The sequence below is a fragment of the Polyodon spathula genome, chromosome 10, assembly GCF_017654505.1.
Source record: "Polyodon spathula isolate WHYD16114869_AA chromosome 10, ASM1765450v1, whole genome shotgun sequence".
Classification (NCBI taxonomy): domain Eukaryota; kingdom Metazoa; phylum Chordata; class Actinopteri; order Acipenseriformes; family Polyodontidae; genus Polyodon; species Polyodon spathula.
The window spans coordinates 13,041,354-13,069,225 of NC_054543.1; the positions used below are offsets into that span (position 1 = coordinate 13,041,354).

At 35.1% G+C, this 27,872-nt stretch overlaps 2 protein-coding genes across 3 annotated transcripts; one reads left to right on the plus strand and one right to left on the minus strand.

The window, feature by feature from the left end:
- Positions 1 to 1,958: 1,958 nt before the first annotated feature.
- Positions 1,959 to 14,164, minus strand: LOC121322007 (retinol-binding protein 4-B-like). Of its 2 annotated transcripts, none has more exons than XM_041261433.1 (6): positions 14,093 to 14,164; positions 3,910 to 4,040; positions 3,619 to 3,755; positions 3,405 to 3,511; positions 2,667 to 2,879; positions 1,959 to 2,185 (listed from the first exon to the last, which is right to left on the minus strand). In XM_041261433.1, exons 2-6 carry the CDS (start codon positions 4,012 to 4,014, stop codon positions 2,154 to 2,156), a joined length of 594 nt encoding a protein of 197 aa, XP_041117367.1. In that variant the 5' UTR covers positions 4,015 to 4,040; positions 14,093 to 14,164; the 3' UTR covers positions 1,959 to 2,153. The 2 variants fall into 2 exon arrangements, with proteins under 2 accessions (XP_041117367.1, XP_041117366.1); XM_041261432.1 differs by lacking the exon at positions 14,093 to 14,164 and adding an exon at positions 4,226 to 4,331.
- LOC121322008 (cone cGMP-specific 3',5'-cyclic phosphodiesterase subunit alpha'-like) lies at positions 6,917 to 26,394 on the plus strand. The gene is made up of 22 exons (XM_041261434.1): positions 6,917 to 7,865; positions 9,263 to 9,415; positions 9,510 to 9,599; positions 9,908 to 10,048; positions 11,179 to 11,253; positions 11,353 to 11,417; positions 11,514 to 11,580; positions 12,362 to 12,409; positions 12,557 to 12,706; positions 13,419 to 13,562; positions 13,656 to 13,721; positions 14,080 to 14,226; positions 14,688 to 14,795; positions 17,675 to 17,784; positions 20,190 to 20,277; positions 20,378 to 20,478; positions 20,715 to 20,822; positions 21,399 to 21,462; positions 21,900 to 21,974; positions 22,128 to 22,211; positions 23,152 to 23,305; positions 24,843 to 26,394. The coding sequence occupies exons 1-22, from the start codon at positions 7,389 to 7,391 to the stop codon at positions 24,917 to 24,919; spliced, it is 2,592 nt and encodes an 863-aa protein (XP_041117368.1). The 5' UTR covers positions 6,917 to 7,388; the 3' UTR covers positions 24,920 to 26,394.
- The last annotated feature ends 1,478 nt before the right edge of the window (positions 26,395 to 27,872 follow it).

Below are 27,872 nucleotides of genomic sequence, written 5' to 3' on the forward strand. Positions count from 1 at the left end.
TGCTCCCCAAAAATCATACAAGCAACAGAATGTAATAAACATAAGTACTTTCTTTTTTGACCTTGCATTTTTGCATTGGACAAAAGGAGTGTTGGTCTTGCATGCTTTGCTTTACGTTGGTTCACAACAAACGTGTTAGCTAACTACTGTTTTTTTTTTAACCGTGTGGTGCCTAATACAGATGTCTTTCAATTGAGTTTAGATAGGGCAGGGGATATATATATATATATATATATATATATATATATATATATATATATATATATATACTTATATATCCTATATATATATAAATAGCTTGTTTTTATTAGGTATAAATTTTTACTTTTCTTCCTTTGAACAACCACCTCAATAATCCCATATTTTTAAAATAAGTCTAACTACTTTCCTCCTTTTTTACCTCATCATTTCCCACTATTATTTAAAACTAGGGATGAATTTCCTTTTTCTGAATTTAAATACCAGTCACCATGTGTACACACTGGTATTACATATTTTAAGAAATAATGTATGTTTAGATAACATTATTTAAAGCAATCAGTGTGAATAAACAGCAGTGACTGTCTATTTTGATCAGATCTGAATCTGATGTACTGCATACAGTTTAATAAGCACATGGGGCGGGGGGGGGGGGGGGGGGGGGTGGCGCACTGAAGAAACATATTGAAACATGTAGCCTTTGGGAAACCTGGTACAGACAGGTTTTAGTGGCCAATGCCACAGTGGTGATGCAGATCAATTTGGTCATTCTATAGATATAACTGCTGCACTGCATTCTGAAACTTTGAGTTGAGCTTTGCAGGACTAGCTGGGCAAAGATGAACTTTAACCAGTCCTATCAGCCTTTTCATAGAGACAAGCAATCATACTTTGCCTTTTTCAGTGAAGTCAAGGATTCCGATAAGATCTTGGCCACCTCTTTTGAGATTCTGATGCTTCCTATCCTGTTTGTGGTCCCCTTCATTGGGAATGTCGTGCCAATATTTCTCTTAAACAGTTTTAATGATTTTCTGTATTATTTATTTTCTGTATCATAGGAGGTTGTGTGGTCCAGTAGTTAAAGAAATGGGCTTGTAACCAGGAGGTTCCCTGGTTCAAATCTCAGCTCAGCTATTTACTCATTGTATTAAGTCACTCAACCTCCTTGTGCTCCGTCTTTCAGGAGAGATCTTGTTGTAAGTGTCTCTTTAGCTAATGCATAGTTCACACACCCTAGTCTCGTATCTTGTAAAGCGCTTTGTGATGGTGGTCCACTATGAAAGGCACTATATAAATATTATTATTATCTTTCTTTTTTGGTTCTGTATATAAGAACATAAGAAAGATTACATAGGTTCTGGAAAATGGTAGTTTGTGTACTGTAAATCAGTTAAGAACATTATATATGTTGTAGCAACAGTGTGTTTATCTGCATTTCAATAAAGGCCCTTTATCACATGGATAATCCAGTTGCAGTGAATGTTATATCAACAGTTTGATTTTTGACTGCATCTTTTTACTGCAGTGAAAGTAACATCAATTACACATTCTGGTTTATTCAGGATATAAACCAGTGGTTTCATAGACTCTGCTTAGCACTAATCCTAATGTTACCTTAGGGTGGGTAATTCAAGAATAGCGCTATGATGAACTGACAGACAGACAGAATGTATTTTATAGGTTAGAAAATAGCCTCTTGTGCATACCAGTTATTAGCTTGCATCCTTAATCTTTCTTTGTTTATTAGTTAACCTTTAAAGAATGCCTTTTGTTCACTTCCTCAAGATATCCCTTTGCATTTTCTACCATGAAACCCATTGCACCTTAACAAAGAAATGTTTCTTTTTTTGTATACATTCAAGGTTATTTATATTTTATTTTACATTAAACAGCATTATTTGTTTAAACTTGTGTTCCAGTAATTCAATTTTGTTTATGCAACAAAGAAACAAGAAATAGCTGGTAATAAGGAGGATATGTACATCCAGTATTGTTTTTAATTAAAAAAAAGCAAAACAAAAACTAAACTTGCTGTGTGCATGAAATTATATCTGAAATTAAGTCAACACCTTTTGTGAAAATAAAGTCAGCATGGTGAAGCTAGATTCATAGAATACAATCAGCAGTTTATTATTGTCTGGAAAGATACTGCAACATGATCCCTGTTATCTTCTTTAATACTGTCCTCTGTACTTATTGCAGAATCCTGGAATAAAACAAAATGTAGGCAATCAAATCAGACCCTTGTAAATAACAATAAAATAGACTGTTAACAGCAGTAGAAACTACATCAATGTAGCCCTGAACATTGCCAGGTGGTTTAACTGTTTGTGGTACTTGCTACAGTGCTTCCTTGCTAAGACAACCTGGGGTCTATTCAAAGGATCTTAACCGTGATTTATCATAATTCATTTTACAGACAAAAATACACTTAACAGACTCAAACACACTGTTAGAGATGTTGGCTATTCTCAAAGTCTTTTTCTTTTAATGATTTAAACGATGGTAGTATTTTGTCTTCTTAGATGGTAGTATTCAGTATCTATCACTCTTAAAATCAATTGAATAGATCCCCTCTATCTAATACAACCAGTGCTATACGTACGTTTCTGTCTTCAAAGGAGAAAAGTGCATTTTGAGAGGAGCAGGGTCGCTTCCAAAGCAGAGATTGTTAAGTTTATTCTTACCGTCCTGAGACACGCGTCTGTATTTCCCAACCAAGCAGAGCTCCTCCTGCTTCTTCCTGACAATCCTCTGTGACTCTGGGCTCAGGCCTTTGGGGTCGCGGGAGAAGATGAAGGAGTAGCTGTCCAAGCAGGTGCCGTCCCAGCTCTGCTCGCGGCAGGAGTAGTGGATGGCATAGTTGTCGTAGTCTGTGTCTATTACCCAGTGGTTGTCAACTGAATACAAAGGGGAAGCAGAAGAACTAGTCAAAACAAAGAGCATTTTCTACTTGCTGATACCAGAACCCCCCAGCTGTTATGCAAGTGTAGTTTTTCTAAATAAAATCTGCTGTTGTAGAAGTCCACAAATAAGTAACCCAAGAGTGAACACAAGTTACCAGGAGGCTGGACTTTTTTTCTGTACATACAGTAGCATTGAAGCAGTATTTCAAAACAGGGTAGTGTTTAGTTGTGTATTATCCCAATACTAAAGTATAAGTAAAATAAACATGCTTGATCAAATTAAATAAAATTTTAAAATCTTGCAGTTGTCCAAAACAAATCACATGCAGTAAATGCTTGAGAAATATGAACTTTCTTCCAGATTAAAAAAACAAACAAAAAAAAGTATGTAACAAACTCTAAATTGTGGAGATTACACATAAAAGAAAAAAAAAAAAAAAAAAAAAAATATATATATATATATATATATATATAATATATATATATATATATATATATATATATATAACGTGAACATATGTCCTTGTTGAAGAACAGCTGCAGCACCCCAATACTTCATCTTGAATTTAGCGGGGTCAACTGTATCCTCGAAAGTGCCAAACATTTCTGCGCACAGCTCCCAGTTACTAAAGATCAGGAAACCTTAACAGTTACATACACTGATAACAACTGCAAGAAATCACAAGAATTGTCACAGATCATGTTTTTCAAAAAATATATAAGCTGTGCTTACTTTAAAATGATGACCCTTCCCTCGGCTGTGGCGGTCATTACACCATCCTCATTGATAACATAGTTAGCTTTGATGTTATCTAGAAGAAAAAGTCCCACTGGGTCTTTTTTGGCGACAGCGTACCATGTTCCTGCATACTAGAGAAACTCAAAAATCATTATCTAACTAGACAAAAAATACTGAGCAAATAAAAGGATACAGCAAGACAATGGAAGAAAAATAGAAAAGATATTTAATGCTTTGAAAGATGAGAGAAAAAGAGAAAAGCACAATTAGATGATAAAAACTTACTCTGTGTCTATCAAAGTTTTGCATCACGTTGATGTTGCTTACTAAGCAATTATCTTGTGCCCAACAGCTGGCAACAAAGCACAGAGCTACTAATAGGCGAAACATCTTTCACCAGTACAGAACGCCAAGATCTGGAAAAAAAAAAAATAATAATAATAAAAAAAAAACAATAGACACATCTATGAACTATAATCTCTTCTTGAAGCAAAATATTCCATCCATGAAATTTAATTTCATCTTTTCATTGCATGCACTGCTCAAGCAATACATATTTAAAATGAGTGTTCTCTGAGTGTGCTTCTAGTTGAGAGATTACCTGTAAAATAGTCACAAGGTGTTATGCCAAACTGCAGACTCCAGTTAGTTAAGAGGCTTATATAGAGAGGTCTCTGTTTGGGATTTTTCGTCATACCCCCAGGTTGTTTGTTTCAATTCAATTCGCCACATAAATCATGAGGTTGAGGCCCTGTTCAAACAAGCCGCTTTCATTTGCTCTTTCACCTTGACCTCCATTTATCAAAATCAAAATGTGTATTTGAGGCTGAAAGTCTAGTTTTGTCATGGAAAAACAGCCTGAGATAAATTAGCTAAAAATGAAAAAAAAAAGTTTCAGATCAGCATCTGGAATCTATTAGCTAAAACATGTTAAAAAGTTAACGCAACCCAGATGTTTACCCTCTGCCAATTCTAAGTGCTTCAGGGCTTGCTTTCATAACACGTTCTCTTGGCATGTTTCATTTCCAGTAACAGAGCTCGCTCAGAAGTGTTCAGGTTCAACAGGGATGTTACAAGTTGTGTTGAGCTCTGTCTGCAGGAGCAAAACAAGTACTGTTGCAAAAACATTAGTGTAGTGTTTTTGGACATTTGGGATCAAGATAATTAACTAAAAGTTTGGCAGGCATCAGTTTCTTTACATAACTTAGAACCTGCAGTTCTCATTTATTATGTCAGTGCACATCAATCATTTCAGTTAAGTTGTGCAATATGGACATATGCTATACTTTGTTAAATATTTTCTAAAGTAAAATAGGCATTGTATATGAAAACTCAGTCCTAGTATCTAAATGCTGAAAAAGCTAATAGGAAACCTTTAAAGAATAAGTCCAACATATCATTGTGCTGGACTTTATGGAAAATTTAGTGTCTAACCCAAATGGTAAAGACTGGCCCTATCTATACTTCACTGGTCAAATTCCTGTGAGGAACAAGGCAGGATTGTGCTTTAGTCTCCATTTTGTTTGTACAAGCAATTGAACCTCTCTGTGCACATTGCTGGAGGCTTCCTAACTATTAGGACTTTAATACACTCAGCACAGTCTGAAGCTGTAAAAAGGACTGCAACAGACTTGTCTGTGAAACAACTGGTTATTTAATTTTTCTGGACTGCAAGGTAATTCATAAGGACACAGAAATATGCATTGTAAAGTAGGTCCTACTTGAGTGACTATTCAGTTTGTTTTAAACAATATTTATTTATTTGTACAACATGACAAAACAAATAGTAATAGTGTTATGGTAATTAGTCAAAGAACAGTAAAACTACTGTAAATTACAATGGGGGCTGCTAGTTTTCCATAAAGCCTATGCTTCATTCCGTATTCCGTATCTAAGATATTTTACACTAGTATGTGACAAAGCAACTCTTATATTATTACATAAAATACGTTCTCTAAAAATGACTTAACAATGAATATATTAAGTTACATCAATTGCAGTGGCTGTAAAACAAAGCTATCTGAGGCTGTTTTCATCCCGAGTTTTAGAAATCTGAAAATGTCCCCTGTGAAATGTCTTTTCCTTAGATTACTTTTACAAAGATTTAAGTTAAACTATATTTGTACTTAATGAGCCCTTACTTGCACTAATCCATTTGCTGAAAATAGCCATGGGCTGCTTGTCTCTCTGAAGAACACACTGTTCAATAGCTTTAATACAGGTTTATTTATAGCCAAAGTATTTGCATCACCCTATATTATGGCTTCCAGTAAACCTTTGCGACATCACTTTGCAACTTGTTTGATTACATGATGTTAAATACAAGATCTAAATTATGTTAAGATAGCTTTTTTGTTGTTATTATGTCTCAATCATATAATTCTAGGTGATGGAAAACTTTTGCTGTATAGTCCCTACAAGTTCTCAGATACCACTTTTCATTGGCCAGACAAATCACAACACAGCAATCATTAATAGTTCAATGAATGTGAGAAAACATTGCAGAGTGCATCAATGTGGGTATCTGTAGCAAAATTATAAATTATGTATGAAAAAAATGATACAGTATTTTGTCATGGGGGGGCATGTCAATAATTGTTATCCTTTAGCTGGACATTGCCCATGACATTAATACAACATAGTTTTTCATCCTGTTTATGCCACACATTTTCTATAAATATGATATCAGTAACAATACTGTAGCTACCGTAACTCATACGAAGGTACTGTATTGTAATCTATTCATTTTTACAAGGCAGCACACAGCATGCACTACAGATCTATTGCCTTCACACAAGCGAGCTGGCTGTCAAGAAGTGCATTCTTAACACTCTCTAAAGTCTGTTTGACTTTATATAATGTTTTGTAAATGCATTTTGTTTGAAATGATATGCAGTATCCTTAGCAATAAAATGTACTGCAGCCAGTATGAACTATATAACTTTTCATGACAAAACACTAAAATTACTAACGGAAATGTAACCACATTAGTAGTACTATGTGTTTAGAACTAGAACACAAGAGAAATAGCAACAGCAGTACTTCGTCATATCATTTTATAACTTCATACAGTAAAAACAAATGAGACACACAACAAGGAATTCTAGAGGGTCCGCATTTTACAGCAGACAGACCAAGTTAAGAGTTTCTTTGAAACATATTGCAAGTTAACTTTTCAGTTAGTCTTATGATCAAGTGCACCTGCTGTATATGTAAACTTATTCTTATGCATAAATATAAAATACTGTATATGAATATTATCAAAGTAAAATCATATAACTTTGCATTCTTTACCAATCCTTGAATTATATTATGGGCTGCCTGATAGATGTTCAAATAGGAATAACGTTCATTATTGTGCAATGATCTAAGAGCGTGATTTCACTACTGACTGCTGACAAACTAATCACACTTTTAAACACATTTGCTGTGCAAATCATATGGCAGAATATATCACTTGTGGCCTTTGATTGGATTGTCCTAACTAAAATGCTCGTAGTTGGGATTTATAGGCTAAGAATGCTCAGTGATTTAATGGCTTGACGTCACATTATTAGCAGCCTCTTGGATCCCCTTAGCCACTAAGCCATTGCCTTCTGTCAGCTCTGAAGAGACAATAGGAGATTTGTGGTCGGCACACCAGGGCAACAATGTTAATCGGAACTGCAGGAAACATGTGAATATTCACAGTCACAGACTGCACAACATACCTCACTATCTTTTCCCATGTGATGCCTGTGTAAAGGGAAGAAGAATCGACAAAAATGGGCGAACTCAATACAGAATCTGTTGAGAAGTACTTGGAGAACAATCCCCAGTTTGCCAAGGAGTATTTTGATAAAAAGATCCGGGCAGAAGCACTTTTGGCAGCTTATACAGATTCCAAGTTAGATGTAAAAGATGCAGCCTCCTTCAAGGAGATTACCCAACTGGAGGAATCTAATTTTATATTTGAAATGGTTAAAGAAATTCAGACTTCTACAAGCTTGGAAAAGCCCATCCACCAAATGTTGCAGAGACTGGCTCAACTAGTGAGAGCAGACAAGTGTAGCATGTTCTCATGCAGGTCCAGGAACGGAACTCCAGAGTTAACAACAACACTCTTCAATGTCACGCCAACTTCCAAGTTGGAGGAAAATCTTGTTGCTCCTGAAGCTGAGATAGTTTTTCCTCTCGATGTTGGTATAGTGGGGTGGGTTGCTCACACTAAGAAGACTTTCAATGTACCAGATGTGAAAAAGGTAAGCTTGATATTCCAGTGTGAACTGTAAATGAGTCTTAAGAATCTTTAGTCTTTAGGCTACGTGTCATCACAAGAAACACTATAAATCACTTTATATTAAACCCCTTGAGCATTAATAAATCATGAAGGAATAGTGTTACCTGGGATAGACACAGTGTTGTGGTTATGAATAGTGTTACCTGGGATAGACACAGTGTTGTGGTTATGAATAGGGTTAGCTGGGATAGACACAGTGTTGTGGTTATGAATACTATAATTGTTGACTGTATCATTAACATTTACTTATTAATACATTACAATAAACTAACAAATTAAAGAGTAAGATATAGCGTATTTTCATTGTTAACATCCTGACAACTTTTTACACTTATAAGTCTGTTTCAAATGTCTATTCAAAATGTCTGTTCTAGTGCACTGGGGTTTGAGATCTGTCCAATAATCACTGCAGGAAGAGTGATTAAAATAAACATGTAGATAAATGTAAATATATACAGCTTTAAAGTTCTAAGTGTAAAAAGTTGTCAGGATGTTAACAATGAAAAGAAAAATTACAGTTACGTTATTTAAACAGTGGAGGCACGTAACGCTAATTACTCTTTCCACCATATTCATTTTGGCCTCGACGGTAAAGTGTGATTTTCTCAGGCACCACAATAGCAAGCCTCCTGGTTGAGATCTAATTTGAAAATGCAGGCTTGTGGCTTCTCAAAGACGTATTATGTGGCAGTGGTTCAGGCACGAGAAAAGAGTCAGCTCCATAAGTTTAATTTTGTGCCTTTACTCGGTCGCTTCAGCAGGTTTCGGTCTCATTTAAAAGCAAGCAAGCCTTTACTGAGCTACAAGTAGATAGTAGCTGTTCTGCAGAATGACACACATAGTAATGAACATGTCTGCAGCTTGTGTGATAGTTGTGTAATTGTTTTTAAAAAAAATGTTTCTATTTCTCTTTTATAATTTTTGTTATTGTTTGTTATTATTTGGTAAATATGTTAATAAATCAGATGTTTTTTATCCTTTTTTTTTCATTTTTTCCAGGATCATTACATATTGAAGTTTAATGGTTTTTGATGAACACATGAATACAAAAAATATAACACTGATCAAGCATAATTTGTTTTGAAAAGCAAAAACATTGTTTTGCATTTATTTTCATCTGTGCCAGCCTGACCCTGTGTTCCTTATGTCATATGAAAGTCCATTTTTTTTTTGGCCTGTCATTTGATGTATAACACATGTGTGTACCACACAGAAGCAAGTGGTTATGCACAACAAAATAAAAACTGTAGAAAACGGCCAAAAATTGGGTTGAGTGTGTTAAGTAATTTTCCTTCATATTAAATTGATATCAAACTTGAAATGGAAAATGCTAGTAAATGCTACTTTATTTTATCGTAGAATACACACTTTAGTGACTTTGTGGATAAACAGACTGGATACACAACCACCAGTATGTTGGCAACTCCGATTACATATGGGAAGGAAGTGCTGGCTGTCATAATGGCGATTAACAAAATCGGTGAACCTGAGTTCTCGAAAGCAGATGAGGAGGTAACTCCAGTCTTTAAATAAAAGTATGAAGTCATCACATTATCACTGAATCACAGCTCAAACTGACAAGTGTTTCTTTTTGTCTGTATTTCAGCTTTTTGTCAAATACCTTAACTTTGCTTCTTTCATTTTGACTCACTATCACATCACGTACCTATTCAATGTGGAATCCCGAAGGAGCCAGGTACATTTCTATAAATGTTAAGTGAAGTGTTAACTTGTAGTTCAGTTTTAAAAAATGTCAAGGTGAAGGAATTAAGCTCTAGTGTGTTAGTATTTTATAGCTATTCCTTGTTCAAGAATTTGTGCTGAATTGCATTACAAAATGTGAGGGTTATTGCTTCAGGGACACTTTAAAATATGTTTCTTCTGAATACTTGTTATAATGTTACTGTTTGTGAAATATTGGACATATTATAGTATATACAAACAATGAAACTGAAATGCTAAATTTAAAAAAATATATATTTTCTTCCTTTCACTTTTTAATAGGTGCTGTTGTGGTCTGCTAGCAAAGTGTTCGAGGAACTTACAGATATTGAACGTCAGTTTCACAAAGCTTTATATACTGTTCGGCTCTATCTCAACTGCGAAAGATACTCAGTTGGTCTACTGGATATGACAAAAGAAAAGGTATAAGACTATATATATATATATATATATATATATATATATATATATATATATATATATATATATATATACACACATGTTTAAATACATTTTCATAGATAAACCATGTTATTTGTGCTTAGCATCTGTTATGCCAGTCATAGTTAAAAATAACCATTAATAACCAAATAACCATCCATTGTGCCGGTTCTAATAAAGGTACGTTTTGCTTAGTCGGATCTAATGTTACTGTATTTTAGTTTAGTTTGAATTAAGAAATAGTGTAGTTATTTATTTATTTATTTATTTAAACTGCACGAAAAAGTCTAACATTTACAAAGATGTATGATTCACTTGAAATATTTTAAGCCCGTTCGAGACCCTTGCAGTACAAATAGAATAAATAAATGTCTTTATACATCATTCAGGCCTGGGTAAAAAACAATCCATCACATCATGCAAAACATGTAAGATACGTTGAAGTACCAATACATCACTGCAGACTGTGAAAAAGCAAAGCACAGTGCAAATTTAAACTGAGGAAATAACTATGTGTTTATATATATAAATAATGTGATGACCATTTTTCTTAATCTATCATTTCTGTGTTTGTGTTTATTTATTTTTCCTTTATTTAGTTACATGAGCCAAAAGTTTTAAATAATACCTAGAGGTAATTTTAATGTTACAACAAAAACAAACAATATTATTATTGTTAATATATATATATATATATATATATATATATATATATATATATATATATATATATATATATATTCTACCAGTTTTATACCCTTATTATTACACAGATATGCTAAAATAGCTTATGAAAACGTTTGAGGGAGAGTCATACAATCAGGAGCTCCCTGCTTCAAATCCTGGCTGTGCTGAGCTGCCAATCTTGGCTGGGAAAACAGGGAGCTCTGCACTGACATTCTATCTCTCATGGATTGAGAAGGAAAACGCAAGAAGGAATATGGATAGTAAACGTATCGCAACAAGTTTTCCCAGACTAGGATAATCAGGGACCAGGGGTTGTCTGATTATTAAGTGGGTTGCAGTGTTGAGATGAAAGGGATTTAATACTCCAATGATACCAAAAGCAGTAAGATATTCTTTTCTGTGACTGTTGTGATTCTATTTTACAGGAATTCTATGATGAATGGCCAATAAAACTTGGAGAACAAGAACCTTACAAGGGTCCAAAGACACCGGATGGAAGAGTAGGTGTTTTATTACTTGCCAATAAGTATTAGAACTAAACAATATATGTGCTTATACATGTATGTACACAACCAGGATATATATTTTACTTTTTACAGGAAGTCATCTTTTATAAGATCGTTGATTATATTTTGCATGGAACAGAAGAAATTAAAGTCATACCGTGAGTATCTTGATAAAACATGTTTCCTTAATAATAATCACAAGTAACAGACAGGACTTTTCTAAATATGCCTTTGCTGCTGTTTTGTATTTAAAGATCACCGCCTCCAGATCACTGGTCACTTGTCAGCGGGCTGCCAACTTATGTAGCTGAAAATGGATTTGTAAGTCAATACATGTTCTACAGCTAATGCGTTCTGACCCTTTAAAAAATACCATAAACGCAGTATTTTGTTTATCACAGTATTTGTTTTAGTGCTACTGATATATATTTTTGTAAGCTCTACCATTAATATAACAACACTTTATTGTTGTAAGTGTTTATCTATAATCCATTGTATTATTTATAAAGGTGTGACATATTGACATACGGTTGGCCTCCAGATATAAATAGGCATTAAAAGACATGCTACTAAAGGTGTTGACGATTCTTAACAAGGATTATTACCAGTATACAGTGTCTACCAGTACTGACGTCCTGTGGTTTAAGATATTTACTCAATCTTTTAGCTGTCTGGATGTACTGGTACAAGTCATTGTGATTTCATACTTTATTAACACTCAGTGACATAATTTCCAATTAACAAAAATATATTTATTAGCAAAAATGTAGAATAGCAACTTAGCAGATACCTTCTCAGTTTTTAATATCTGCTTTTCACCATGCTGTCCAATAACTGGATTCTGAACTGGATCAAGAACCTTAATGTTTTCAACACAGTGTTTAAACCTTTACTAAAATTCAACACGTGTGCTGCTCACCTATGTACAATAATGTAAAATGAAGACAGGTAGATCTGTGTATGTGATTTAGTAAGTAACACATATTATTATCGATCATGTAAACTAGTTTATTCTGTATTTAATTTTAAATCAACTCCTAATATCTCATTTGCAATCTATATTCTTTGCTGTAATTTAATTTTCTCTCTTGTCATGATGCAGATTTGTAACATGATGAATGTAGCAGCAGACGAATACTTCACCTTCCAGGTAAGTGCTCCTGGACCGTACACGCATCCTATTATTAATTCAGAGTTCATTGCACTTTACATTACCCGCTGTCATCATAATTGCTATTGGTGTCACACAATGATATTATAATGTTTAATATTCAAGTCTGTCACATGTATTTTGCAGAAAGACCCCATTGACGAGACAGGCTGGGTGATGAAAAATGTCCTGTCACTACCGATTGTCAACAAGAAGGAAGAAATTGTGGGGATCGCCACGTTCTACAATAGGAAGGACGGCAGACCATTCGATGAACATGATGAACAGATCACTGAAGTAAGCACACATTTTAAATGAGATACTAATTTAGAATAGACAGTAAGGATTCATCCTAAATGTAGGTGAAAACAGCAGTGAGGCCAAATGATAGCACTTCATCTATTCATGTGTTAATAAGGTACTTCATTAAGCTCCCTTGTTATGGAATGTCTTCACCCTTGTGGATACACCATGGTTGCTCATGGAGTATTGAATTGTTTACTGCCACTCTGAATGCATTAAACACAGCACTATGAATGGTCATGAAGTGTTGTGTTTTTGTAACAAGGATTATCTATGAAAGAAAATGTGTTGATGCCTAAATTAAACAGCTTGATTTACAACTGTGAGACCTACTTAGGAACGCAGCGTAATTTGAAACAGTGTGGTTAGTCAAGTCATTCTGTTGTTGGATTTGAATGAATGCAAAAAAGACTCACTCAGAAGTGTTGAATCCAAAAAATATCTTTAACACTAGATCTCTCAACATGCATTGTGTGTGTATATGTATATTATACGATTATATATATATATATATATATATATATATATATATATATATATATATATATATATATATATATATATATATAGATAGATAGATAGATAGATAGATAGATAGATAGATAGATCGATAGATAGATATAGATATATATATGTATGTATATATGTATCTGTGATGGGTAGGGAAAGTAATTAGGCCTAAGTAAGAATTGTATCATTTTTTTAGGCGCTCACACAATTTCTGGGATGGTCTGTGCTTAACACAGACACATACGATAGACTGAATAAGATGGAAAACAGGAAAGATATTGCACAGGAAATGCTCATGTACCAAACCAAGTGCACCAAATCTGAGCTTCTGTCTGTCATGGTAAGATAAAATATTGTTTATGTGATTCATATGCAATTATGTGGAGACAACAGAGATAATATATTTTGTAAATGTTCTTTTCCCTTTTGTTAGAATACACTGGAGAAGTTCAATGCTGAACCTCAGGACTGTGATCCTAAGGATCTTATCAAATTCTTGGTAAGGCCTATTATATTTTTAAGGGAAACCTTATACAGTATTTGATTCAGCAAGAAGAACTAAACCAGACCTAACTAAAGACAGAATAAGGCAACAAACCCTTTGCACCAAAAGTATAATCTGAATACAAAACCATTGTATTGTCATTGAAGATCATTTGGTAAGAAACCCTAGTTTTTTTTTTTGTTGTTTTTTTTTTAAACAAACTATAAACCTACTCAATCAATCAAAAAATATTCAAATATATATATATATATATATATATATATATATATATATATATATATATATATATACACACACACACACACACACACATACATACATACAACTTTTGTATGTGTTTAATCTTTTACAGAAATCAAACTTACCTGATCCCAAAGATGTTGAACTTTATGAATTCCACTTCAGTGACTTGCCTGTTACTGAGCTTGATCTGATTAAATGTGGAATTCGGTGTTTCTATGAAATCAATGTGGTTGAAAAGTTCAAAGTACCTCCAGAAGTAAGTGCATATTTGTGTGTGATGTAAGATAAATAAACCCTTCAACCACAACTTTAAACACGTGTTCTGAGGTAAAACTGGAAGAAATAAGAGCAGACAAAAGTCTGGACTAATGCCTTTGTCAGTGTTAAATAAAACTTATCCCATAGTCTACGAAAGCACAATGAAAGAATACTGAAATCATGGTAACCCATAAAACAATCATTATTGCATTGAATACAAATAGGAAAACTACAAAATCACCAAGTAAATTCACTGTGGTAAAGTTTTATATGGAGTGTTCATGGTCACAGCACAATATCCCAATAGAATGGGTATGCATCGATTAGATTTAATGTGCCCCTAAGGGTTATAGTATACTGCCATTTTCCTTATATTATAATAAATATAATATTATTTTAAGCACCCTTTAGTGGTGATGCATACAGTGACAGTCCTGTATTTGTCTTTCTTTAAACAAGGTGCTAACACGGTGGATGTACACTGTTCGGAAAGGCTATCGTGATATAACCTATCACAACTGGCGGCATGGCTTCAACGTGGGGCAGACGATGTTCGCACTGCTCATGGTAAGCTTTTGAATTTGCAATCTTTGGTACCATTTTTCAGGCTGAATCCCTTCTGTATTGTTCATTATGTGAATGGCTTACTGGATGTGGAACAAAATAACAAATAATACTTGAAGCATGCAGATCTAATCCATTAAATGCAAAATAATATTACGTGCAAAATGTATTGTAGGGAGCCGCGGGGTATGCTTACAGTGGAACAGGCGGCTGCTGCAGAGGCACTGCGTATGGTGCGTATGCGTATCGGTTCGTGATTAGTCAAATCTTGAAGCATAGCCGCTGGAAACGTAAACAAATTGAAAATAATCTCTTTGAAAGCATTTCTTTTAAACATCAAAATGTATCACTTTTCGTAAACCCAATATCTATTTGATAAAACGCCTACCTTATTAAAATTATCTTCGCTGTGTACTTACAATATCTAATTTCTGTGCCATAAATACTTACGACCAAAATATTTGGCGACTCATACCCATAAAACCTATTTTACTCCTGAAATATTGGCGACCTGTTGCAATATACAAAGTATGTATTGTTTGTGGAATTTGATATTCATACCAAAAATGTTGCCCTTTTTTTTCATACTCGAAAAATGCATAATAAAAGACTTGCACATATTTATGGATTTACAGTATATTGCTCGTCTATGACACATTGTTTGTACCATAAAATGGTATATATAGAGTATAAACGACAAAGCACCATTGAAAGTGTAAAAATATACAGCGAAGTGTATGGGCTGCCATGTGTAAAAAAAAAAAAAAAAAAAAAAAAAAGCGTTAATGTATCTTTTTTTTCCAGATTTAACTTAAATCTTGTATTTTTTCACCCGATTTATAAATGTTGTGAAAATAAATAAATATTTGTTTTAAATGTGCACATTCAGATATAATTTATAAATCTAGTTACAAGATTAAACATAAATATGTATCTAAATATTTAACTAAATCTTAAATCTCTTGACCAGATTGAACATTTAGCTATATATTTAACTAAATCTTAAATCACTTAACATGATTTAACAATTAGCTAAATATTTAAGTGGCCAGCTAAATCTGGAGTTTGTGTGTGCAATTGAACTCCGCCCACATTGTGCTTTCACACGATTTTATTGGCTTTACTGGCCAGAACCCCACAGAAATGCAGATGGAACCAATGGCCAATGAACACGAAGCTTGAGATTCAAGTCACTGGCACAGTCTGATTGAGTGGTTTTTAAAGTAGCTTCAAAGAAAGAACTCAGAATACAACAATAAAGTACACAATAATTTATCTCAATTTCCGTGAATAAAACATAAGAATAAAATCAATAATTAATGACAATTTGCTAAATGACATTATAATGATTGACTGCATATACACAGCTGAAGTAAGACTTTCTCATGTTTTGTAACTTTTGTTATAAATTAATTCACTTGCCAAACTATAAAGGCTATTTCAAAAAACATTTTATAAACACTACCATTTCAAATGAAAATGACAAAATTGCTGCATTATTAAGCATATGTACTAGTGAATTTAATTATACATTCATGTTTATACAAAGATAGAAGTAATTACTGATTAGTGCATAAACGACTTACCCCAAAATAAAGAGCAAAAACATTTCATCACTGTTCAGTGCACAAAATTAAGTCATTAAGGAGATTTTGTCTTTTTCATTTATAAGGTTCTTTTGAACATGCAGAACTTCCAAGTGATTCAGTCATTCTTGGCTCAGGTCATTTTTTTGTCTTCGTAGGCAGACCAACACAATAATATTGAATACAAAAATAACATACAGAAAGATAATATTGGATATGGAAAAAAAGAACAAAAGACAAAAGAACGTGGACCCTGACACATTCTGACCCTTTCTGGTTTCGTCACTTTGTGTGAGAGCCAGTTGTCTGTGCGAATGACTTGGGCTCAGAACTTTCAATTTTAACGAATGACAAATAACGCTGATTCCCCAGTTATACTAAACTGGTGTGAGCTGTTATTCGATAGGTACGCCGTTTCTAACATATTTTCCCATTTCCTCCTTTCGCACGATACTTCGCGCAGTGTGCTCGGTCCGCACGCCATTTCAGTTGTAGTGAAGATTGTATGTGTTGTGTTTGACTTCTGCGGCCTGCAACACAAGGTCCAGGTGAAAGCGTAGGGAAGTAGCCCTGGGATTTGTACTGTGAAATTTATTAACCCCACAAATCCACACTACTATACATCTCTGTACTGTAATGCATGATTGTGGTTGAGTGTTTTTCACTACTTTCCACCTTGTTATACATACATGTAAAATATGCAGGGCTTGCTGTTTATTTTACAACCACAGATGATGTCAATTAACCTGAGTGTGCTGTGTGGCTAGTGTTGCAACCAGAGCTGACATTCTACCGAGGTCAAACTTAGATTTTAAGCTATAGCTGGCAGTATTATAGCTGCTTGGTATTTACTATTCAACCTCCAAATCTATATTACATGGCAAACCAAAAGAGAAAATTAAGGAGTCTTTTGTACTTTACAATAATTTTTACATGCACATCGGGATGGATGATGCAAAAAAGTGTGGCTGTGGCTTGTCTTCTGAGCATATCCCAGTTGGTTTTGAATTCAACAGCAAAAGCAAAAGCAATGCTAATCTGCTTGAAGATATTTAAAGTGATTGCTGTAGGGAGTTACGCAGTATGAACTCTCTGTTTGCCTACTTTGTACTTTAGCATTAATGAAACATTCAGTTTAATTTGTTATTGAACCTCGGCAAACAAAAATATGGCCAAGTGTTTGTTTGTGGAAAGGATCAAAAGCTTGCACTTGGCTTAGTATTTGAGCAGTTCTATCCATGTTTTGGCAGGGTCCAACCAAGGCAATTATTAACTTAGAAATGTATTTGTTTCCAGACTGGCAAACTAAAGAAGTACTACACAGATCTTGAGGCATTTGCTATGGTAGCAGCTGCTTTTTGTCACGATATTGATCACAGGGGAACCAACAATTTATACCAGATGAAGTAAGTATTTAGTAACAAGTCAACTATTTCGCTTTAAAAAATGTAAAAAATTTAAAAAATCCCCTCACTGTGATATTGTAAATAATAATAATATAAAACCCAGTCATCTTAAAGAGTAAGTAGTGAAAGTCCAAAAAATATAGCGTTACACATCTCCATATGTTGCTACAACTGTTTAAATAATGTGCCTCTAATTTTTATTTTCACTGTTAACACCCTAACAGATTCTTACACTTGTAACTTCAAACTCTGTTTCTAAGCTGTTTTCAAAATGACCACTCTAGTGCACTGGGGTTTGAGTTCTGTTCTCTAAATCACTGCAGGAAAATTGTTATTGCTGTGTTACCTGTTTGACAATGTGGGCAATAATCCTTACACTATCAGTGCAGTAGAGTGAACATTTTGAAAAGAGCTTTGAAAATTATAAGTGTAAAAAGTTGTAAGGGTGTGAACAGTGAAAAGAAAAATAAGAGGTCCATTATTTAAGCAGTTGTAGCATCACGTGGGGACGTGGAACGCTGTGATTTTTAGAACCCCCGCTACTTACTCTTTAAGCGTAGCGCTAGTATGCCATAATATAAAACTCCACTATGCATGCAAACGGTGTACTTGGCATGTTTTACCTCCCTTTAGGTCTTTGAAGGTGTTACAACATGAAATCAAAATGGATTTAATTAGGAGTTTTTGCCACGGATCAACACAAAAAAAGTCCATAATGTCAAAGTGAAAAATAAAATCTACAAATTGTTCTAAATTAATTACAAATACAAAACAGAAAATAATTGATTGCATAAGTATTCACCCCCTTCAATATTTGGTAGCGGCACCTTTGGCAGCAATTACAACCATGAGTCTATTTGGATAAGTCTCTGTCAGCTTTTTGCCCATTCTTCTATGCAAAATTGTTCAAGCTCCGTCAAGTTGGATGGGGACCTTTGGTGAACAGCAATTTTCAACTCTTTTCACATATTCTCAATTGGATTGAGGTCCGGGCTTTGACTGGGCCACTCCAGGACATTGACCTTTTTGTTTTTAAGCCACTCCAGTATGGCTTTGGCTGTATGTTTGGGGTCATTGTCCTGCTGGAAGATGAATCTTCTCCCAAGTCCCAGGTCTCTGGCAGACTTCAGCAGGTTTTCCTCCCAAATTTCTCTTTACTTTGCTGCATCCATTTTGCCCTCCATCTTCACAAGCTTTCCAGGCCCTGACGCAGAGAAGCATCCCCATAGCATGATGCTGCCACCACCATGCTTCATGGTAGGGATGGTGTTCTCAGGATGATTTGCGGTTTTAGGCTTGCGGAAAACATAGCGCTTGTCGTTGAGGCCAAAAAGCTCTATTTTGGTCTCATCAGACCATAGAATCTTCTTCCACTTGGTCTCAGAGTCTCCCACATGCCTTCTGGCAAACACTAGCTGAGATTTGATGTGAGTTTTTTTTCAACAATGGCTTTCTTTTTGCCACTCCCATAAAGGCTAGTTTTGTGAAGCACCCGGGCTATTGTTGCAGTATGCACAGATTCTCCCAGCTCAGCCATGGAAGACTGTAACTCCTTTAGAGTTGCCATAGGCCTCTTGGTGGCCTCCCTGACTAGTGCCCTTCTCGCTGTTGAGCTGTTCTCAGCTGTTGAGGACGGCCTGTTCTAGACTGATTCACAGTTGTACCATATTCTCTCTGTTTCTTAATAATGGACTTTACTGTGCTCCGGGGGATATTCAATGCCTTGGAAATGTTCTTATATCCTACCCCTGATTGGTGCTGTTGAAGAACCTTATTGCGGATTTGCTTTGAATGTTCCTTCGTCTTCATGATGTAGTTTTTGTTAGGAAATGTACTAACCAACTGTGGGACCTCCCAGAGACAGGTGTATTTAACCTGAAATCATTTGACTTCTAAAGAAAATTGGTTGTATCAGAGCTTATTTAGGTGTGTCATAGCAAAGAGGATGAATACTTATGCAATCAGTTATTTTCTGGTTTATGTTTGTAATTAATTTAGAACAATCTGTAGATTTTATTTTTCACTTTAACATTATGGATTTTTTTGTGTTGATCAGTGGCAAAAACTCCTAATTAAATCCATTTTGATTTCATGTTGTAATACAATAAAATGTGGGAATTCCAAGGGGGGGGGGGGGGTGAATAATTTTGAGAGCCACTGTATAGGCTACACTTTGCAGCTGTCGTATTTACCTGCTGACATATTCATTATGGATTGCTGTGAGCAATCACAGTTCACCAGTAGGCGAGAGGGAGTTATAAATTGTTGATATAAATGTCTAAATGTCTTTGATAAGTTTACATGGCGCTTCATGTTAAGAAAACACGCAGAAAGAAAAAAAAGTTAATTTCTAAAATCAGTTATACCTGCTGTAATTAATTCTAATGACCACTTTCTACCCACAGGTCAGCATCCCCATTAGCAAGATTGCACGGCTCCTCCATTATGGAAAGGCATCACCTGGAATACAGCAAGACCCTTATGGCGGACGAGGTTAATTAATTGTACTGCACTGAAAATAAATCATTACGACTTTGTTTAATAATAGTGGACGGTATCTCATATAAACTGCCTTTCATAATCTCTTCTGTAGAGCCTCAATATCTTCCAGAATCTTCAGAAGCGGCAGTTTGAAACTGTCATTCACTTATTTGAAATTGCCATCATTGCAACTGACTTGGCGTTGTACTTCAAGTAAGTGATTCTGTTCAAATTGTACAGCAATATCGCAGGTCCGCATATATAACTATTTTATGTGAAGCTATGATTGTAATTTACCAATATATAATACGTTATGTACACAACAACCAATCGACATTCCTGGGATACCATGTATTTGGAATGTATTCCACGTATTTATTATATATTTAACACGCAGTATTGCTGGAAGTGTTACAGTAGATGTATTGATGTATTTAAATGTTCCACAGAAAGAGAAGTATGTTTCAGAAGATTGTTGATGCCACAGAACAAATGGCAACCGAGGAGGAGCAAATAAAGTACATTACATTGGACCCCACCAGGAAGGAAGTCATCATGTAAATATTCATCTTTTATATATATATATATATATATATATATATATATATATATATATAGATAGATAGATAGATAGATAGATAGCTAGATAGAGAGATAGAGAGATAGAAAGATAGATAGATATGGGCCTACTGTATTATGTACTATGAAATCGCCTGTTAAATGAAAAGTCAAATATAACCACGAGTCAGTCACCTTTGATCAAATCACCTCTAAAATCAGGACCAGCACACATTTGCTTGGTAAAATATCGTAATATTTTATGGCAGGCAATAGAGTGAAAATCACAGGTTGTATGCACTGATAATCACCATACACAGAGTCCTGTTTTAATGATTTAACAATGGCTGTTTTGAGATCGCACTCTTCAGTGTAACTCCATTCAGGGGAGTATTTCAGTTAGCCACAGTGTTCCACACCTGTAAATTTCACACCGCATTTTCAAACTAATCAGACTCCTCAGCTGTAGTTTAAGGTCTTGTTCGAAGAACGGGATGTAGTGTAAATATACTGTGCTGTATCATTTTTTTTTTTTTTTTTTTTCTAACTGAGCCTTTGTTTCTGTTTCATCAAAGGGCAATGATGATGACTGGATGTGACCTATCTGCCATTACCAAACCATGGGAAGTACAAAGTAAGGTAGGCACAGCAGTAATATTCCATTTAATACAGCACTTCATGAATGTTTCCAGAGAGAGAGAAACTACAAACCCTACAACTCCAGACTACAAGAGGAATGCTAAGGCCAGATACTAGAAAATATTTTCCAGATCAGCTTTGTACACAGTGTGGTCTGTGTAGATTCTCCCACGAACAAGTCCCTGTTTCTCCATTTTCAAAAAAAATGAAGAGTAACATATGTACTGTCACAAGACACACAGGGCCATATTCTCATTAGCACATTCTAAAACAACTAAGAAAAAAATGACTAAATGTCTGAGCTGTTTATTTCTGGTAACTTTGTTGAGTGTGTTTTTCTTTTCTGGCATCTGGTACCACAAAACTTCTGTATGAAGTATACTTTGCAAACAACATCGACGTTTGACTACATTAAAGTCAGTGTATTGTTTTTCCAGGTGGCTCTTATGGTAGCAAATGAGTTCTGGGAACAGGGAGATCTGGAAAGGACAGTTCTAGATCAACAGCCCATTGTAAGAATATATTGTATATTTATCTATCGTGCTTGTATAATACAGTGCATAATGCACGTAATTCCATATATTCCATATATTCCATATAATATATTTATGTTACATATATTTTTATGACATTATCTTTATAATAACTGTTGTTTCTTTGCCTAGCCAATGATGGACAGAAACAAGTCTGCTGAGCTACCGAAGTTACAAGTTGGCTTTATCGATTTTGTGTGTACATTTGTGTACAAGGTAGGTGTGGGACCTTCCTTTTATCATACTGTAGTGTTGGGTCTCGCAGTATGCAGAACGGGACTTTTGGGGTGCTACACTGAACGCCGTTTGTGTGTGTCACCCTGCGTGAGTCTGTGAGTGGAAGTACGTTTCGTGTCTAGGCAGTCCTGGCATGCTGCCTAGGGTGTCGCGTGCACAGTGCAGCTGTATGAGAGAGGGGTCTGTGTTGGCTGCACTGTGATTTGTGTTCTGTTTCGCCACTCATCTGCTTGTGCGGGACCGAGGGTATGAACTGCTTTGAGCTGCATCCTGTGTTGCCTTTTCTTATTCCACTGCGGACCAGATACTCCTCCGCTACAATGCACATGCATTTGAGAGTTTATCAAAACAAAAACATGTACTTGATTATTGGCAGCACAGGCTCATCTTCACCTCTTGTTTCATTTCCATAAACTATCAGCTTAGTCCCTGGTAGGATCTTCTAGATTAATGTTCATTTCAAATTAGGAAGATTATATATTGCAGACAGAAGTGTATTTGTAATGGAGACTTTAACTGCATATTCTGCATGAAGCCTTTGAAAATTAAGTTTTTGTGAAACCTCTTGAAGGCCTTCTATCCCATAATATACTGTGCCCGGGCCTGTCCAAGCATGGCAAACCAAGGTAACCTCTGCCCACACTCTGTAGATTGGATTTTGATAATCAGCCAGCAGTTTATTTTGGTGCTGGTATATTCTATATTGTCTGTATCTTATTAGAAATATATTAACTGAATTAATTTTGGGAACAAAAAATGATGTTAACATGCATAGTTGTTTGAAAGATTTAGGGAGGGAATGTTCCTAGTTAATCTGCTTTTGGGAGCGCTTGTATATTTACTTCACTCAGGGCTGCAGATTCTCTTTGATGAAACATGTCATAACCAGCACTCTCTTTGCTATGATCCAATCTGACAGGAATTCTCAAGGTTCCACAAAGAAATCACACCAATGTTGTCAGGTCTTCAAAACAACAGGGTTGAATGGAAAGCATTGGCAGATGTGTACGAGGCAAAGATGAAGGTTATTGAGGAGGAAAAGAAGAAGAAAGAAGAAGAGGAAGCCAAAAAAGGTAATTCTACCACCTTATTTTGATTGTAGTTTAATTTTGCTCACGTACTGTCTATTTTCAGACAAGCCCCACTAATAACATATATACCGTTTCCACAACAATCCATTTCTGGCCTCGAAGAATCCACCTTAATGAAAGGACATGTACTCTTTATTATGTTTTCTGTTTTTTATGTACAATGTATACAGTATAACAATACAGTCATAATAACCAGCAAAAAAATGCACTAAAATGAATCTTTAAAAGAGCAAAAAATGCACAGAGAGGTATGGTCAGGAGCAGCCGGTTAACAGTGTTCGCTTGCAGTCTCTTATTAATGAATTGCGCTTCCCTTCTTCTGGGTGATGTGCATTTCATTTCCCCCCCTCTCACGTGACACCAGCACATCAACAATGCCATTCATCCCATCTGTTTAATGGGCTGAAGCCAGGCTGTGCTCGCTCAGAAATGCGAGCACCCAAATCCGCATTACACATGCGCAGTAGCAACCAGCAGTCAGTCAGGACTGGCTATGATTGGCTTAAAAACGTCTGGATAGAGCTCAGCCTGTTAGCGAACATGGTGATCAGGCGATCAGCGCGCATGTGCCAAGACAACAAAGGCTATCAATATGAGCATGGTTTATTACTTTGCGGAAAGGCAGAAAACGTTTAAGCTGTTTAAATATTAAAATTATCTTTGTCTAAGACATCGCAGAGCAAACTTTGTCTATCGCTTCCAACAAGAAACTGATCCATTGGACAGTGCTTCTACCACTCAGGTTGGCCCCCTGAACCACATGCCCCCAGACCCCACACCCTCACCAGCATATGAGGTGTGAACAACCAAAAGTTTTTGCCACCAGCCGCCAATGGGTATGGTAAAGCATAGACAAGCATTGTAAAGCACAGAGAGGTATGGTAAAGCATAGGCAAGCATTCTAAAGCACAGAGAGGCATGGTAAAGCATAGTACAAGCACATCAAAGGGTAATAATATCATAGCGAAAGCATGGTGAAGCACAAGTAAGCATTATAAAGAATTGCGAGGTATAGTAAAGCATGTTAAACATGGCAAACCAGGGTAAACTATGGTAAATTCATAGAATAACTATGGGAAAATACAGTGCAAAAATACAGTAGTAAACTTTCACATGGGTTATTTGTTTTTCCAGGAATTAACCCAATAGCCCCAAGCATTCCTTTCTGTCACTTGAACTCATTCCTGTGTTATAAACAAACCATGCTACATGCAGCTTTTCAGTGTGATGCTGAATTTGTGACCCGTCGTGTAGAGCAATTGTTGTATTTGCACGTGAAAAACAACTTTCACTTGAACCGCAGTGAAATTATGTTTACTGCAACAAGTAACCACAGTTAAAAGATCATTTCAGTACGCTTCAAATGAACTGCTGTCTATTCATGAAACTGTTGTAGACTGATGGTAAAGAAGCTGCTGATAGCTTAGAACAATTTCATGAAGTTTATTTTATTTATAAAAAATACTTTATTTAAAGAGTTCAATGTTTAAATAACAGTTTGTCTTTGGTGTTTTTGCAGCAGAAGGTGGAGGAGGAGGAGGAGGAGGAGGAGGGGAAGGAGAAGGAGGCAAATCGAAAACGTGCACAATATTTTAGAAACTGTCTGACCACCCTTCCGTCAGGCATAGAGTGCCATTTAAGCACTGGAGGAAGCGATACAAAGACTTACCTCCCAGGATTACAACAGAATGTTTGATTGGGCACAATCCTCTTACATCGACCATCTGCTGCTTGTCAGTACCAATGGACTTCTGGAATGAGTCCCTGAGAGAACCGCTGGCAGTAGTGGAGCTGGAATGTACAGCAGCATTTTGTGGTGTAACATATAACTAACAATAGAGCATTAGATATGGTTCTCTTGTAAATAGTTGTAAAAGGATGACATTTTACTTGACTGCAGTTTTCTGGGTACAGGCTTTGATACTATATGAATGCTTGCATGTAAACATTGGTTTTTAAAAAGCTCAGCGAAAGGCCATTGTTGGACACAATTTAAAAACAATTTCCGAATTCCTGATTATTATTTAGATATTTAATTTTTCTGTGAAACTTGAATACCCTTTTTTTTTCTCTAAAGTGGTTATGTAGTCAGGCATCTCAATCTAGTTCCTGGAATCTACAGTAAATGTGTCACATTCACAATTATATTAAAATTATTTTAAACTGTTGTCTAACACAGCTATACATAACCAAATGAATTATAAATCAATTTATGGGTGGTAAAATGAAGAAAAAAAAATTAGAATGATGCCTTAAAATAACATTTGGCAATATATGGTGAAATTTTTTTTTTTTTTAATTTGGCTCTTTTAATGGATGCAATGGACTTTGCTGACTCATTAATTAGGCGTGGAGATGTCCACTTTACCTGGATTGTCAACAACAAACTCACCAAGTAATTTTATTTTTCAATAACAGCAAAATCGCATAAGAAAAATCAACCATTAAGAATTTGTCAAAATTCTAGTCTTGTGATGTCATCCCATGCATAGAACACACGGAACAGTTATTAAAAAAATAACACTTATGTGTTTAATAGTAGTTCATGAGTACAATCTTCATTTTTGTGATTCATGAGTCAGAACATCATGTGAAGGGCATCTTATTATAACAGAAATCACTTTTCAAAATTTGGGCATCCGGTAAGCTTAAAGAGATGACATCTCCAATAACAATAAGAGACACCCAGCACACCAACTTCTCGCATTTTGGGGAAGTGGATTATATAGTCTTAATTAGTTAACACTTTTTTTGTAATTTGACTATTCACCACATTGGTTTGAAACACATGTCATACTGTCATTCGGGAGCTACTGAGAAACCTCCATTACCTAATCTGCTGTAATCTTTTTGTAAATGTTAGGTAATAACAGAGTATAGTTCACAGTCATTTTCAGATCCAATGTTTTATGTAGATGTTGCAGGCATTTGGAAAGGTACTATAAGACAATGTCGTTTTTAAATTCTAAATGCAGGCAACAGTGCATTCTCACTTCCATGTATACAAAAAACACATTGAGAGAGAGATTGATTTTATATTATATACACCTATATACACACATACATACACATAGAGCATCAAAAGAAACTTATCACTATTACAACATTTATTTAAAAAAAAAAAAAAAAAGTATACAAATGATGGACATTGACAAAATGTTTTTGGTTTCTTTTTAATCACTCGATCATTCATCCTTGACGGTGACGTGCTTGAGTGACTGACTGAAGCATATGCACTTAATCAGCTAATTAGCGAGACAGTGATTGGACGTTGATCGGAGTGGTTTCAGCTGTTAAATTGCAAGATTGAATAAATGCAATAAAGCAAATCACAGAAAAAGAGCAATGCCACATCTGTAAAGAGAGCAATGCCTTCATGCAATCGAAGTGTTGGAGGCTGGAATAGGGCAGTATATGGTGGCTAGCCATATTGGGTGCTCACAGCCAGCAATTTCAAACCTGACGAGACGATATACACACTCTGTAAATGACAGGCCACGAACTGGGAGACCAAGAGTCACAACACCTGTCCAAGAGCGACAGATCATTTTGCAGCATCTTTGTGATGTCAATTGTTAAACAGCACAATAAAAAGTCACTGCACCTGCTCTAAAACAGAGTGTCGTTTTTTTTTTTTTTTTTTTTTTATCACATCTTCACTTAAAATAGGTTTTATTCACTATTCAAAGTACACTACGAGCCATTATATATATATTTATATATATATATATATATATTTATATATATATATGGGGATATATATATGATGGATTGCCCTCCAGTCACACGTTTTTTCTTATCCAAATAAGTGATAATTTCATGTGATGCTCAAATATATATATATATATATATATAAATATATATATATATATAATATATATATATATATATATATCAGTGATGGATTGCCCCTAACGGGAGGTCAGTGTGCAAAAAGAATAGGTTTATTTGCTTTAAAACACAGGTGTGCCACGGTCCTTTGCCGGGCATCGTGTATTGTTTACAAATAATTAAAAGAAATAAACAAAACAAAACCTAATCCGTTCTCAGGCCCTATCTAAACGGGTTATATATATATCATATATATATAATATATATTTATATAATATATATATATATATATATATATATATATATATATAAACTAAATCGTGAAAGTAGCATTTTGCAAAGAGAACCTCAGATATTAATCACAGAAACCAAAGTATTGCTTTTCAGCGAGGTCCTAATAATTATATAGTATAATATTATAATTTTTACAGACCAAAGTAGTGCCCCAGGTGTGATTCATTGTCAATATAGAAAACAAATATTTGTTTGTTCACTGAAACAAACCCTTGTCCAAAAGGTGCTATTTAGTAATAAGTTAGTAATAGTAAATTAGGTAGTAAGTTTGACTGTTGATTTAATCAAGACCCTTACTGTTTTTAAAAGTAGGCTAGAAGCATGCATCTTAGTTTTAAAAAAAAATTAAAAAAACACATTGATTTGTACAGAAAGACAAATGTAAGTTTGCTGTAAGAAACAGAAAACAACCTATACAGATGTC

Bases quoted from the DNA above. Each gene is read 5' to 3' on its own strand.
- LOC121322007 (XM_041261433.1), bottom strand. From the start codon at position 4,014: ATGTTTCGCCTATTAGTAGCTCTGTGCTTTGTTGCCAGCTGTTGGGCA. The intron at 3,512-3,618 runs GTAAGCACAGCT...CCTGATCTTTAG, and splicing joins GGAAGGGTCATCATTTTAAA to TAACTGGGAGCTGTGCGCAG. The intron at 2,186-2,666 runs GTAAGAATAAAC...GTTTTATTCCAG, and splicing joins CAGACGCGTGTCTCAGGACG to GATTCTGCAATAAGTACAGA.
- LOC121322008 (XM_041261434.1), top strand. From the start codon at position 7,389: ATGGGCGAACTCAATACAGAATCTGTTGAGAAGTACTTGGAGAACAAT. The intron at 17,785-20,189 runs GTAAGTATTTAG...TTCTACCCACAG, and splicing joins AACAATTTATACCAGATGAA to GTCAGCATCCCCATTAGCAA. The intron at 20,479-20,714 runs GTAAGTGATTCT...AATGTTCCACAG, and splicing joins GACTTGGCGTTGTACTTCAA to AAAGAGAAGTATGTTTCAGA.